The 16089-nt window shown below is 41.7% G+C and overlaps 3 protein-coding genes across 3 annotated transcripts in view; 2 read left to right on the top strand and 1 right to left on the bottom strand.

Annotated features, from left to right (window-relative positions):
* Nucleotides 1-16089, top strand: part of LOC126565809 (DNA ligase 1) — a 390847-nt gene that overhangs the window by 28423 nt on the left and 346335 nt on the right. The gene's annotated exons all lie outside the window — the stretch shown is intronic.
* The window catches only part of LOC126564831 (SPRY domain-containing SOCS box protein 3), a 321084-nt gene that overhangs the window by 241529 nt on the left and 63466 nt on the right, over nucleotides 1-16089 (top strand). The window lies entirely within an intron of this gene.
* LOC126563951 (uncharacterized) lies at nucleotides 3860-7555 on the bottom strand. The gene is made up of 3 exons (XM_050220818.1): nucleotides 7309-7555; nucleotides 6220-7230; nucleotides 3860-6143 (listed from the first exon to the last, which is right to left on the bottom strand). Exons 1-3 carry the CDS (start codon nucleotides 7374-7376, stop codon nucleotides 3860-3862), a joined length of 3363 nt encoding a protein of 1120 aa, XP_050076775.1. The 5' UTR covers nucleotides 7377-7555.

Raw genomic sequence — 16089 nt, 5'->3', positions numbered from 1 at the left:
CCCTCCTGGTACCGATTGGGTACGGATGATGTAATTTATTGTACTTTTTTGGCTAAAAAAAGCATTTCGTCACTAGGGAACGTGTATTGGGAACTTATCTGGGATGGCAATGTAGAGAAATGTTCATAAGGTACACGTTCGCTTGCTTGATAACAGTGTTTAGCGTCACGTTTAGCGTCATTTTTGTGATTGACCAGATGGCGAGCGCTTCTTTTCCCTTGTTCAGTAATGTATATCACGCGTTCACTGAATGATCAACAATTGTGTAGAGTGCAAGAGCGAAAAAATCGACAACAAAGTAAACAAGTGTTCTTTCGCGTTAAAATTCTAAAGAATCGAAACAGTGTCCTTGTCGCCAAACGTATCTTCAGTCCTGGGGAACACGGTCCAGAGGATGCCATGCAGTTAGTTGTATGAATAAACATAGTAGCCATGATTACAACAAAAATGGCCGGCCATGATCAAGCAGATTAGTACTGAATGACTAAAAGGGTTTAGGCTGAATTATACTAAAGCAACAATCCTAATCTCAGAATACAGAGTATGTATGTCTTTAGACCTTCGAATATATTGAAGAAATGTCAATCGAGTATCCTTAAGCATTCCTTCGATAGGGTGGTTTCAATTCAGCAGTGACCAGTATGAGTAGGAAGGGTCAGCACAAGTCTCATGGACGCGCCGTCTCATACCAGAAGTGGCATCTTGGATTTCTCTTTGTTTTGGAGTCGATGCGTGTTCTTCACAACTCAGCTATTGACTGGGCACGGCTTCTTCCAACGTCACTTTGAGCGTTTGAAACTGATTTAGGAGACACACTGCCCTAAATGTCTAGATCTCAGAAAGGTACCGTTACATGTGGTGTTCGAGTGCTCTCGCTTGATCGACGCGGAACGTCACATGAACATCGAAGTTGGAGAAGAGTTCATCATTGAGAACATCATAGCCCTGATGTACTCCAGTCGGAAACGGAAACAATGAGGGTGATCCTTACACACCTGCAGCAGCGACGTTTTTGCATTGAAAGAGGTACGGCTGAGAATAGTCCAGGGAGCAGGATGTCAGCCGGGAATACCATGCTATTCATTAAGATCCCGGTTGTATACTGTAGCGATGGTTATGATCTTCGCGAAAGAGCATGCTACGGCTATCAACGGTGATTGTGAGGCTAAGACGCCCGAGAACCCGCACCAAGTTATGACAGTGCGGTTTCATGACGATTTGCCCACAGCAAAAATCATCTATACCACTCATTCTCAATATCATACACTCGTTCGTTGGTTAGCTGGAAATGAGTGACGAAAGGTTCGAGGAGGTTTTAGTCGGTAAGAATCAATATTCAATGGATGGTTCCATGGGTGTCTATGAAGATATCCTCGTCGAATATAAAAAAGCATTCCTTCGATTGAATATTCTTAATTTTATTTCTTGAACATTAAACTAAGTAAACCTTAACGTATCTTTAAGATAACTTCCCCTATCGAACATGCCTTCTACGCAGTTTGATGAGAAAACTACAGAAACTCATTCAGACTTTCTGGAGAGAAAACCAAGATTGCTGATGAAGATGATATAGAATACAAGCAATGCTGTTTATAGAACAACTCATCTTTACATCACGCACCGCACCGGAACCAGGATAAACCCGTCTGAACTGGTGCAATTCAAGACCATCATTGAATATGGAAACGACAGTTTCTCATATTGCAGAATTCCTCGTTATCGCTCTTCGTTGAACGCCGTCATTTGCTACAATTCATGATCCCTGCCTGCCTTCTGGTTATCTGATACCATCATCTGGTTTTCTGATACTATGGTGTAACTTTGCTGGTGAATATGATTTGTTGTGCAATATTGAAAACAATCATATGCGGTTTCATACGTTGAAGAATTTTGTGTGGCAGTTGAATTTGAAAAATCTCTCGCCGTATACTGATAATGTAGAAAGGTGTGTACAAATTCCAACCATCACAAGAATATATATTATTTTCATAGCTACAAAGTTGATGAGGTAACATATTGCTTTCAATATGCACAACCTCTAGCTGTTCGACCCTTCAGAATTTTAGCATCATCCATTAAGGTGAGTAATGTTTAGTATCTCAATTTTTGAGAGAAAATAGTGCCAATATCTACAACACTTCTCAAGGAAAAAGACTGAGTTGATCCTAATTGCGATCAAAGTTACATTATGCTCGATGTGTCCTAAATTCGGTCTGTTCCTTGTTTAGGCGAAAGTAGTTTTGAAAATAGCAAGCCTTCCGTCAACTAAAATACAAGCTTGGGAACGTATGCATGCAACGATTAATAAGAGTAATGTTTCTTTCATGCATCTATTAACTCTCATCTTTACCTAGTTGTTCAATTTGTTTTCAAAAGGTTTTTTTGCTAATTTTTATTCAAAATTTTTGTTAATATTTCTTCGTCGGTGTTCTAAATTTACCCAACCCAACTACTGCATTCATTGTAATGCAAGCTTCTTGGCGTCTTTTAAGTATTTGAAAGTCATATCAAAAGAATCCTGCTGCTATTACGCCCTAAGAGGGAATAAAATTTTTAAACATTCGACGGACTAGAAATGGCCCGATCAAAGCTAGTCCTGTAGTTTCCGCTATAACATGGAAAACGTTACGATACCCTCAATACGAGGTAGGGCGTACATGATGAATATAATTTATGAATACAAGACGCGACTTCTATGCTTCAAAGCGACCAGAAACAACATTCTAGACGCATAGCCGAAAAGGGATCAGGGAGAAAACGACGACGAGTCTAGGCCGAAGCGATCTCGCTGAGACGTATAGATTAAATTCGGACCACCATATCTACGGGACCGGGACGTCGAGGCCACGCGCTAAATGCTTCAGCCGACCTATCATCAGCTTTCCCTTGGTGCAGACGTATTGTAGCTGATCTTGGATGCTCAGCCTCGAAATGATTCGGAGTTCCATCAATTGTTCAACGTACGAAATTTGAAACAACTTGCTTGTTTGTTTGTGTATCTGTTTGTATTATTCGTTTTGTATTTTGGAATCCATACATCAGCATCACGGTTTCTCTATTAATTACACATTTCCGCCTGTCCTAGACGAATGTTCACGGTTACACTAGAGGTGATTCTTATTTACAGTACAATACACATTCAAGTTCCTATTTGCTGCATGTGCGCACATTGCATTCTAAATTCATACAGTTTAAGGGATGTTCGGACTAAACATGCTCCCTGCTCCATTTCAAACTCTACGCCATTGCTGATATTTCGAAATGAATTAAGTTATTTCTTATCGAAGTTCAAATAACGCACATGCTTTCGGTAGTCTAGTTTACTGTGCAATTTGTTGTGAAATAACCTTTCAGAAAAAACCGTGATGAGCGTACGGTGGGCGAACACAACGATCCTAAAAGTGCTTTAAGGTATGTTCTTTGGAAACAATGGAAAACGTGTTCAACTGAACTGTTAAGTGATAAGTAAAGAACAAAAATAATCATTAAACAGAACTTTTGCGTTTTCGTTTTACCAACAAGATGAAACGAAATTATTATATCCATAAAAAGAAGGTAACGAAACGAATAACAGACTTCAATTTGGAAGCAGAAGCGTGATCAGAATCGATCGATTGAAATTTTGAACGAAAAACTTTTCTTTTTTGACCATTTTAACTGAACCCTCTGTGCCCTATTTGACAGATTTGGCGTGATCTGTACGAAAAATAAAAAATAGTTACGTGAGCTATTTGCAAATAATTAATACAGCTTACGATTAAAACAAACGCTATCCTTCAGTCCTCAAGATGTGGAATCATATAATATCGGAAGGTTTTTCATTCCTCTATGCCTTCAACCTAATCGCACGTTTTACTGTTCAATGTGACACGGCCGTTTCGACGATACTGTTTTTAATAATTTCACATAGATTTTCAGTAGGCTCCAGGGTCGCAACCGCACCCGATGAGTTTACGGAAGCGGACATCAAACCTGACGAACTAGAAACCGTAGGCACAAGCTCTTCCGTCACTAGTGGAGCTGCAGAACCATTTTGTAACATCTTCCGAAACGACGCATCGGATTCTTCTCCAATCGAGATGGAACATCGCTTCCGCTTCTGCTGCTGCCGTTCGTGACCATTCCCGATGGTGCCATTCGTAACTGGTCGCGCCAAAATGGCAGGACTTTGTACTAATGTCTGGCCGCCATCGCCATATCGTCTCGATCGTTCCGGCAATAGAGCACTGCTCAATATGCAATCCTGGGTCTCATCAACATCGTCATCATCATCGTCGACATGGATTATGGCGATCGGTGGTTCCACTGGAGGATGTTGAAAATCGCGCAACTCGTCATCCTCCTCCGCTATAATCGATCGACGCACGATGCTGAGCGCGTTTCGACTGTTTTCTAGTAAATCATTAATGGCTTCCAGACGCCCAGTGTTATCGGCCTGCGGTGCGGTTAGATCGATGAAACTGCTCACTCGAGAATTGTTCTTGTTCCTGTCTTTACGCCTCGAAAAACTCACTTCTTCAACATCATCATCCTCATCATCAATGATCACACTACCGTTTCTAGGCCTATCGTCACACTCTACGAACGTCACCTCTCCGCTCGTATCTAGCTCGTTTGGGCTGAGAGAATTGTCACTGATGACAGTTACGTTGAGATCACAACTTTCTGTAGTGGAGACCGTGAGTGGCACTGATGAAAAAGATTGAATCATCGCATCTTGTGCAGGTGCATTACTGAGCGATACTATAGCCGTGGTTGTTGTGGACTCTTTACTACTAACGACTGGTTGAGGCACTTTCGGCACGCTGGACACACACGGTTCGTTGGCACAGTCTGGTTCTTGCGGTCGCAAACTTGGCAAGTTGCCTGGCGTCGTGTGTTGGTCAGGGTGGCTTGCGAAGGAATTTGACGCACCCGGTAGCAACCGATCGTGCCCAGTGTTGGGTATGTGTAAGGGCACCATTGATTCTTGCCGGTAAGCGTCCAGATTTGCCGTTGTACTAGCTCTGCCATCCACGAAACTGCTATAGTTCCCTCTATAATACATGTCAGCGTGAAGCGACGAAGGCGGTTCGGTAGCATTGGCGCAAGAAGGGAGCTGATGCAGTGGCATTCCCGGTGGATGGGTGCTTTCGCCTCCTGAAGCTGCTCCTTCAAGCCCTCCGTAATAATCTCGGAAAGGATAGTGTAGATCTTGTGTCGGGTCCGATGCTGAGACTGCTGATGGTACGACAGAACCACCGTGTAGATGCGAGGCGTTTGAGGACGACGCAACCAAATAGTTCTGGAGCGAAGGATCTGTTCCGTGGTGGTTGACATACGGCGAGGCTTGATGGGATAGATGATGCAGATGCGACGGTTGCAGGTGTAAACCGTCCATCAGTGGCTGGTGATGTGCGAGATGCGAATGATGATGAACCATACTCGGCACTGGATGCATTGACCCGATCCCATCAACCATTTCGTTACTCGTCGTGGAAGGACCTGGATGAATTCCTGTCGCGTAAGTACCAACCATACTCGGTGGTAATCGTACAGGACCATTGGACCAATTTTTTTCACTACCTATCACATAACCACTGTCATTTGTATCACTCGCAGTTGCATTACTACTCGTCCGGGGCATCAATGCACCTCCACTTCCTGCTTCCAAAGCTTTCCCATCATCTCCCTCCATCCTTAACTTCATAATGGTGTGCAAAAAGTGGGTCCGAACGCGCCCCGGATTAAACTCGACACGCCCGGCCGTATTCGCACAACCCTCCAGTGTACAGCCACAGGGAAAGTTGGGTCGATCCACCTGACATTTGATACCGGCCAAGCTGCACGCACATCGGCTCGGATCACAATAACCCCGGCACGTACAACCACAAACTTCACGCGACGTACGTATCTCACGACAGTCGTCCTTCTCTGTCGGATCGATCTTACGCACACCTGCCGCTTTTAATAGTGCTCGCCGTTGCCGAGTTGAAACTGGTTGCAAAAACCCGTACGATTCACTTTCTGCCTCGGAACCGCTCTCACTAGGCTCTTCCTCACTGCTCGTATCTTCGCTGGAGGAACTGCGAGGGTTTAGCTCCTGATTTTGCTGTCGATGCACCTTCCGCTGTTCGGCGGAATGCTCCGAAAGTGTTAATCGCCTGTGCGTGCGGTTGATTGAAAAAAATAATATGTGTCAGCAATTTAGAAAGAAATTTTATTAATGCAATCACTTACCTAGAGTGAACATGCTGAAATTCCATGCCCAATGTACAACCACCCTGCGAAGGGACACAGCCAAAGCCTTGAATACGAGGAAAGTAATACACCGTCACACCTTCGAAGGTGATGCCCTTTTTGGGCCTTTTCTGACTACTAACTCCGTCCTCATTTTCCTGCTGCACGGACGCACTAGTGTCCAGTGGTTCCGAGCGTCGCTTTAGACTGCTTTTTATTGGTGGTCGCTGCAGTGGACTATTGCTACTACTATTACTGCCACTGCTGGTGGTACTGGTGCCGCATGGAGCCACACTACGCGACGGTTCCAATCCCAATCCAGAATCCGATCCATCACTTGCTTCTTCTTCCTCTTCACCTTCATTGGCGGTCTGCATTTGTTCGGCCGTTCTCTCGACAGGCCTCGGTTGCGAGACATCATCGGTAAAGTTTTCAACCAGAACATTTTTCTCACCAAGTGCGCCTTCTTCAACGTCATCATCCGGCAAAGGAGACGCCACCCTTACACCGTTCGTGACGATTGTGTACGAATTAAGCTTGCTGCAGTTGTTCGACCGCACACTCTCAGCGTCTGTCTGTGTAACAATTTTATCAGCACTACTCTCGCCGGTACCATCCTCCTCTACTTCCTCCAACTCAATCACCTCAACGGATCCGTTTGACAAGTCCGCACTTGGTTCTTCCTCATTCTCTAGATCCACCGCTTGAATTTGAACTCTTGGTATGAGCTCTTCCACATCATCCGTTTCAATCTCATCCTGATGTTCTTTGGGCTTTAGTGTAGTCACGTCGACTAGGATTATCTTGCCAGACGAGAGACCATCGTCGTCCTCACTGGTAAGACTTGCGCTGGACACGTTCAACTCCGTGCCTGAATAATCGTCCAAAGCGAGCGGATCGTTCAATGGATCACCGTCCTCTATTGCCAGCTCATCGTTTTCAATCATCGCTTCGTCGATTCTGGGATTTTCGTTTGGTCCCATTATGGTGGTAGTTGCTTGTGTTGTTAACCTACAAAACAAGCGTTCGTTAGTTGTTAGTAAGGACAATCTATGCTACTACTTTTCTGCTACTGCACTAAATTCTTACCCGAATATGTTTGAACTGTTAGCATTTCTTTGCAAATAGGTAAGCAGGTCTTTTAACGGTTTCAGCATGCTGCTGTGCTGTACCCTGTAGCCCTAAGTCCAGGGAACCTGTAGAACTCTTGAGTCTCAGTGGATGCTCTTCTGCAGGAGACAGATGTGCCGGAAGTATGGCAGGTAACAGGTTGATACCCCGAGTAATACTTCTCATTCGTGACGTGCTGCTGATGGTCTATTATACGATTGTTTATGCTCGTCGATCGTGTTCTCAAACGATGGCCTAAGCTGCTGAGGCTCAGTGGTAGTTCGAGAAGTAAAACGATAAAATAAATAATAGAAGACTGCAAGCAGCTCGAAGCGGGAAGCATCGTTATGCCATATTCCGTACAATATCTTAACACGTTCACATACGCACTAGCACACACTTCTGTCCTTTCCGAGCGACAACTGTTTTAGTCATTCACTTTATGAAATTTTGGAATTGTTTATTTTAAGGCTCCAAATTTAACTGATCTCGTTAACACTTTGGATCACTTTTTGTACAAACTTTAGCCTAACTTTTGACATACACACTCACTATTACAGTTCCGTAACAAGTCGATTAAAAAGTTTACAATATCTGCAATGAAAGAGTAAACAACAAATTAGATTTATTAACAAGTTTTAATGCATAAAGCACAAGCTATCAACTTTATACACTATCGTAACTTAGGTACTAGTATGAACGCAATAAGTCGTACATCCGGAGCTAAAAGATGTTCAAGCACACACGCCAAAAGCTGAAGCTCGTCACTCAGAAAAGTGCCCATCTATCTTTCCATTTTCTCACTTTCACTACATCTTCGACTGGCAACCTCTTCGTGTGTGCCAGGGCGGCGTCGTCAGCAGCGCCGTATTCGCGTCTTCTTCTCGTTGAGCTGGCATTTCTCCCGGCCTTATCATCTGACGCTTGTGTGTGGTATATGCTGGTGATGTATGGTTTTACCTTCCCACAAAAAAAAAGCTTTGCGAAGGTTTGCGCGAATTTATGCAAAAAGTTAGTCAATCAAGCGACCACACAAGAAACGGCAGCCATTATTGCTGGAGAATATTTTTGCTCTAGCAACTTTGACTTACATTGGTAAATATTATTCTTCATTTTACTAGGCTTTTTTCATCAAATATGAAGATTTTTTTCCACTACACTTAGCGAGTTAGACCAACCAGTTAGGACCACACTATGGAACCTCCCATCGAATGCAGTAATTTAGTAAAACTTGCAGTACATGAGCTTTAAATTCACCAGATTACCGTCTGCACAAACGACCCACTAAAACTATTTGCTGAATAATTAAACTCCACTCCTAACAACTGTCGATTTCATATCATATTCCTCTAAAAAAGTCTTAAGGACCACACACTGTTAGCAGTATTTCAAGATAGATTTTCTTTAAGTACACAATAGCGTTGTGATCCTGTCCGAAGGACCACATTCAAGTCCCATTACCAACTTCCGTTGCTCAGAACGAACTTCCCAGCAACGGGATTGGAATTCTTGGTACAGCGGTTGGATTCTCTCGATCGATCGTGCCCGATTCAGCACTTTGGAGACAACAAACCAACCCAGGGCACACACCATCGATCTGCTATACGTGAAAGAATAAAAATCCAAGGTCAGGCTCCCACTCAGACCGACAGTGTCATCTTCCCCAAAATAATAACGAAGATCGATAGCCGAGGTGCAGACTAACTTCCGTACCGTGCTGTAAGACCGCGTCGACGTCGTGTGCGGTGATTTTTACTACCTCGCGCGAGCTACTCTTGTTGGGCGACGTTGAGGACGTCGCGTTTCGCGGTGTGTCGTCTGCAGTGCTGGTTGCTGGTGCTACTGCTGCCCGTCTGCCTGCCGGATGATGCTGTTTCTGGCCCGATGTGCGGTACAACTACTACTGAGTTGTACCCACAAGAGTACACACAGCCGTCCGTGGCTTACTTCGTGCGAAAGCTGAGAGTGAGAGCGCAACGAAGAGAACGAACCCCAAGCCGAACGGGATCCCCACTGCCTCCGGCCCAAGGCACCCGGTACACTACATCTACCGCACATTTGGCCTAGATGTGGAGACTTAAGCTCCATCAATGGCTCTCTCATACTTGGCGCTTTTTTTTTCTCTCACTCACAACGTTGAACAGTGCTCCCCCAAAAGAGCCCCAACACCCAAAACACACGCACACAACAGACTGCACTGCAAAAGCGGTTCGCATTTTTGCTTCTCTTCATAGCGATGATGAAATATGCCGTGTGGCTGGCAATGTCGATTTGTGCTTCTCTTCCACCCTTATGGCGTACGCGCTTACATTTTCCCCTGGGGGGATAGGTTTCATTGTATCGATTTGCTCTTTTGTTGGTCAGAGATTTTAGCTGGTCTGTCAGAGAAGAAGAGGCTGGATCGCGCTCTTTTCCACACGCCATACACGTACGCACACACAAGCGATATGGAGTGTTTGGGGAGAGATCTCATCCCTTCTGGGGGATGGGGTGGATCGACGGATGTTGGAGTGGAAGACATATAGAGAGTATACTACGATGATGATGATATCCTTTTTCCATTACGCAAGCACACAAACGTAGAAACACACATACCTCGTGTAAAGAAGGGCCGTCATTTGGGGCACACCAGGAGAGTATTCAGTGTGTATGTACGAGAAAGAGAAAGAGAGAGAGAGAGAGCACGAGCAAGAGTACGATGGAGCCGTGGCACAGTGTCGTAAAGTAAACCGCAACATGCTATCTATTGAAGCCATAGCTAACTTTTGCAGATCGTGTACCATCTTCTCTTGTACAGGCGAGCTACGACTAGCCCCTGCTGATGGTATTCCTGCAGCAAATGCTTCGCTTTTTATGGAATTGATCCTGAGGTTAACGCAAGCAGGTCAGCCAGCGTTTTATACCGGTGCAAGGTTTGGAATGTGGCGATAAATTTTGCAGCAGGAAAAGTGAACGGAACTATTAAATATGTTGGGAAAGAACAAGTTTGAAAATCAACAGCACATCGTCTTTATACAACGCGGCTTCTAGGGCGTATCGGTGACCGAGGCGGTTGCGCTGACGGTCTCCACTTGGCAGGACCGAGGTTCAAGTCCTATCCGGACAGAGTTTCCCCGAAGTGTGGCCTGACCATCCAACTACGTGGTATTATTATTATGTAAAAGAAGTCTAGAAAGTCATTCGATGCCCGGCGTCATCCAACAATTCGTTAAACCAAATAAGAACGAAATTTTATACATCGTAAAAAATATAAATACGTACGAGAACTTATACATAAAAAACAATTAAAATTAAAAACGCAAAAAGCTAGATCTTGATCTGGATTTATTTAAAAAAAAAGACATGCAAAGACCGCCTGAAATTGTTGAAGTTTAAACAAAAACTCCGGGTTTTAAGTCTTTAGAATGAAAATTTAAAACCATAAATTGAGTGTTTTATACTTATAGGGTTTTGATCCATTTAATGGAACTTTTAACTGAGTGGAGTTTTTCATCTAAAAAGTCATAACCATCATACTGAAATATAAATTTAAAAACTTTAAAATAGTAGGATATGGTGAGCTTGGTATGAAATTTTGCAATCGTATAGTGGACTCTTGCATTCGGTTCGGCGAAATTTGTAACTTGACTGTGAAACTATGTGATTTGCTGTGGTATTTCTGGCGATCATTTGGAGCTTTCCTGTTTAATAATAACAAAATGCAAAATGAAAAAAAGACTTCCAATAGTTTGTTCGCATCAGCATAGATTGTTCACATTTAAACGAGTTCAGCGCAGAAATTGGTTTTATTATCTTTTTATTTATCAATAGTTAATTATGACGATATAATGCCGTATTGTCAACACCGCTTGTGATGACTAAATTACAAAAAACATAATGATAAGGCATTTCCTCCTTTTTCTTTGCCTCATACTCGGGCATACTCGGTTGTAGAAGTTGATTTTATTTATTTTATTTTATTTTCTGCTTTCACAATTAGCCAATGCTGATTGTGAAATTCCATAAATGCGTTGCTAATTTTTCCCACAGTGATTGCAAAATTTCGTTAGATGATTGCAAACATCCACAACAGGCTTATAACAATTCACTGTTTGTTTGAAACAATCCTCTAAATGATTCTATTATTCCATTATTTGAATCGACTCCCTATAGAAAGTCATTAAAAAATGGAAATAAATGAAAAATATGAAATCATAAAACATCGCGATGAACCTAATAAAACATTATAAGTTTATTAAAACTATTTAAAAATCTCAAATTCAATTCTCGAAAAATCCACTCATATTTTCGAGCGTGTATTTGTGAATAATTATCGAATTTTATCAATAAAATTAAACCCAATATTTGTAAAATTGTGATTTTCAGAATAAAAAAACTTCCGAATGATAGGATGTGTATCAAGTCAACTTGACTTTTTTTTTGTCAGAGTTCTTCAGATATCGCTCCTCAGATAGCACAATAAAAAAATATCTTCACTGGATATTTCATGGTTTATAATTATTTTGGCACTTTTCATAGGCCAAATATTAATGTTTTTATATAAATTTCAAATACTATAAATAATCATTTCAAAAATATAATACCTTAAAGAGTAATATTTTAGCTCTCTTTTACGAGTCCGTTTATCTCCCAACCACTGGTAATCACAAAAAAAAAAAGATTGTTTAACACAATTAACAACATCATTCCTAACATGCGAATAAAAAACAGTAAAACCCTAGTAGAGCTCCCCTTGAAAACATTCGTCCATTCGTAGTGTTGGTTATTTCCTCGATCCTTCACGAAACATCTGCTAAACGTCCGAAAAACTCGCCAGCACATGTATTTGTGCTTCACTCTCCCAATATTCACTCTCTCTCGCTCTCTCTATTACGAACTCTCTTTCAAAATAACATTTTCCAATACAATCGTGCCACCCCCGAGGGCGGCGAGAAGTTTGCGAGGGTGATACGATCAGAATAGTACATTGATGAAATTGCTGCCCACTATTCCAACAGTCACCGGTAGATACGTTTTTGCACTGCACAGCTTCCGCAGCGAGTGTTGTTCGCTGGGAGGTTTTTTGTTTTTTCACATGCAACAGGCAGCTCCACATTGCCTTTTTACAAGCGTTGGGCAGGAGAATGGTTGTTGGCAACAACGCCGCACTGTTGGGCCAGGCGCGAATCAAACGATCTTCGCACTTGAGAGAAAGGGGAGGTCGTACCCTTCTAACGGTAATCGGATCTTGAGGAAAAATGAAGGAAAATAAGCACCGAATGACGCGATGTATGCTGGGTGGGAAAAAGAGAAAATTAAATAATCGACAACGTTCTCCACAACGCTGGCCGCCGACGAGAAAATGCGGCATATCGAAGGGCTTTCGAAAAGGGAAGAGAGAAGATGGAGAGAGAAAGAAAAAAAAGAAAGCGCACAGCACCACGGTGGAGGTGGCAAACGTGGCAAAGCAGATGAAAGCAATTCCGCACGATCAATGGATAAACAACCGTCTTTTAATGGCATAAAAGATTAAGAAGGATGCATAGGAAAAGACGAACGATTAGCAGAATAATGTTCATACTTTTTTTTAAAAATAAAAGCGTTAATTAAACTAAAGCTAGATGATAAGCGACCCTAGGTTTGCTAGTAATAATTCTAACCAACTAAAATAAATTATTTTCCTCGCATTTTCACACGTTTTCCATCGCCATTTCCAAACGATGACAGTTCAAGTTTTAGCTACCGAAGCTTTTACCAAGCTTCACCGGTGAGCTTTTGAGTACTTTAGCAAGCAAAAAAGCCCAATAAACAGGTTTGGAACATGTTTTCCATGGTAACGAACATTGGTTTCCCTGAAGAAATAAGACGCATGGACCTGCGGGACGGTACGAAACTGTAGAAAATAATAAAGTAAGGGTGGTTTTGTTGTAAGTCTTAGCTTTATCGCACCGAAACACTACAGGCGTGGCGCGTGTGTGTGTGTGGGGGGGGCGTGTATCAAGAGCTTCCTCCCTTGAGACGTAGGACGGTGCTTTGGACTGAGAACGTTGGAGGCCGCGTGTGGAAGTTATCGTCATTGGCAATGAGGCAAGCTTAAGTAACATGAAAAACAATATGGAAGAAAGGGTAGAATTACTCTAACCCAGCCAGTTCTGCCTCGGCCTGGATGGGTTGTACGTACGCCAACATGTACAAGCTCTTCGGAAAATGATTAAATGTGTGAAATTGTCGATAGTTACAAGCTATGCGTGTTGTTTAACGCTGAGTCGTCTTTTTTGGGTGGGTACATTCAGGAGAAAACATTCTACTCTTAATGAAGGTAGTAATGAAACACAGTTAAGTTTGTTTAAAGCTATTTTAAATTAAATGGGTAATATAGTTGTTGCAGCCATTTTATTTCCATTCTTTTTATGGTAGAAATGATTTCAAAGCATGATTTAATAAACATGTTCGAGCATCTTTTACAATCTTTGAAATAATTTTGTACATCGTTTCCAGGAGTAAAAATGATCCTGATGCTCCTTAAGCGTTACAGATTAAGTTAATTTGTGCTGATTTTTAAGCACATTTCATTGGTCGTAAACATCAGCGTAATTTACGAATGATGTCAAATGACTAACAGATTCTGGAAATAAAAAAAAACCAACATGTTTTAGCCTTTTCTATCATTGAAGTTGATGTCTTATAAAGTGAATACATAAATTATTTATAAAAGCTAACGTACATGTGTGTTACTCCCTTTGACAACATAACGCAAAGTTATGCCCTGGTTGTGCACGCCTGAAGGTATGCACTACCACTAGAAATAATAAATTGAACATTTTCAGCGACAAATTAGTTGGATCGTTTGTTTAATTATAGAGACTTGAAGTTATTCGCCTTCATTTGTCCTTTTATCAGCAGCAAATTGCACATATCTAATAATTCCTCCAGAGGAAAATTTTATCTTTAGAGTGAATATTTGTAAATCGTCCAAGGGTCCATGAAAACCTATACCGAGGATCCTTGAAATCGATTGCAGCAGCAATCTGTCAACCACCCGAATGTGACAGTTTGATTGAAAATATTGTGAAAACCATCCTACTGTACTATAACTGTACCATTTTTTTATTCCTTCAAGCCTTGTTGATTTCCATTTGCCTTGATAACAACGTACGTAACGTAAAAAGCGATAAAAATGTTCGATAGTTCAAACAATTACGCTGTCACTTGGTCGGTCGGTCCACCAGGATGTTGACTGTGTACCGTTAACATTTGAGGGTAATCAGTTCGGCTTGTAATCAGTCGGTTCGTTTCCCCTGCTCAATTCGGGCCTTTTAAAATCTTCACCGATTGTGATACACTTCGTGTCGACCAGGTATGATCCGGAAAGAAAAAACATCTATCAGATTCTTACACTTCTGAAGAAAGAGAAAGTCTTTAGATTGGTAGACTATATATGTGGCAGGCCGACCATTTTAAACGACCAGAGCATGCAACGAAAAAATGTGACTGACAGTTGGTTAAAATGATGTCACACTCCTTGTTCTTTTCTTAAGGATGAATGGCAATAACCTGCGAGATTGATAGTACTATTGATGTTATCAACATATATATGAAATGAAGAAGGATTCTGATGGGATCCGAGCATGTCAATTGTGACGAGTACCTACGTGTGATTCGATCGCTAATTTCACGATCGGTTTGAAGAGGAGAATATATCTAAATAATGTCGTGGCTATAACCAGGATTAAATTGACCAAATAGGTGGCCTTTCAGTTAAAAAGTTCCACAATTGTTTTTGCCATCTATCGCTGAAGTCCCGGACAACTGCCGCAAAGCGACGTGGCATAGAGTAAAGATATTTTTGTGGCATTATAAATTTCTTAAAGAAACAACTGTGGTTTGATTTGTAAGAATATCTTTTTTCGTTTAATTTTCGCATGTAACTAACAAAAAAAAATTGCTTTCTTCTTAGTAAAAATGATTAATAATGAATTAAAATAGTAATTAAAGTCCAGTCACAAAACAAGGTTTCCGCCTAAGTGCAATAGGAATTGTTAGAAGGCGTTAAAAAAAAATGTTTCCATGAACGATTTCCTTCTCAATTTATCATAAAACAAGAATAACTATTAAAAAATAATTTATAAAAATACAGAACTGGTTGATTAATAAACTTTCCAGTCATGACATTGACATTCGCCTTTAGTTTTTATGGAAAGAAATGTTACGATCGTACGATCGTACGCAAACGAGCAAACAGCAAATAAATCCTTTCACCCCGAAAGCGCACGGGGAAACGAGTTTCATAAGGTCGACTGCAGAGAGGAGAAAGGAACCATAAAACAGCCGTTTCACGAATTTCAGTCATAAATCGACGTCTATACATAGCAGAGGTCAGGAGATAGAAAGTTAAACTCTGTGTTTAGTTCGCAAGTAATACAATTACCACACTATATTGCACCATGTAGCGAGCGAGTGAATTAACTAACTCAGAGACTATATATATGCTGTCTCTCTGTTCCTGTTTTTTTCCATCCTTTCAACACCTCCATTATCCCAGCATAGCCTTTGACGTGTGCATTCTATTTTTGCACCTATAATGTCCTTTTTGCACATCGCGCGTTGGCGACACCTCTACGGTAAATAGTGGGCAACACAGACTACATTCCAACTACACAGTCCAACAATGAATGTCCCCCAGAGGGAGACAAATTAAAACAACCGACAAAACTTCTAATGGAGGATCGTGGGGACCTTAATACCATCGTGACGATGACTCGACTTGAAAGGTCGCTGCGT

This window comes from Anopheles maculipalpis, chromosome 3RL (assembly GCF_943734695.1).
Source record: "Anopheles maculipalpis chromosome 3RL, idAnoMacuDA_375_x, whole genome shotgun sequence".
Lineage (NCBI taxonomy): Eukaryota > Metazoa > Arthropoda > Insecta > Diptera > Culicidae > Anopheles > Anopheles maculipalpis.
This window is presented reverse-complemented; position numbering and strand designations above follow the sequence as displayed.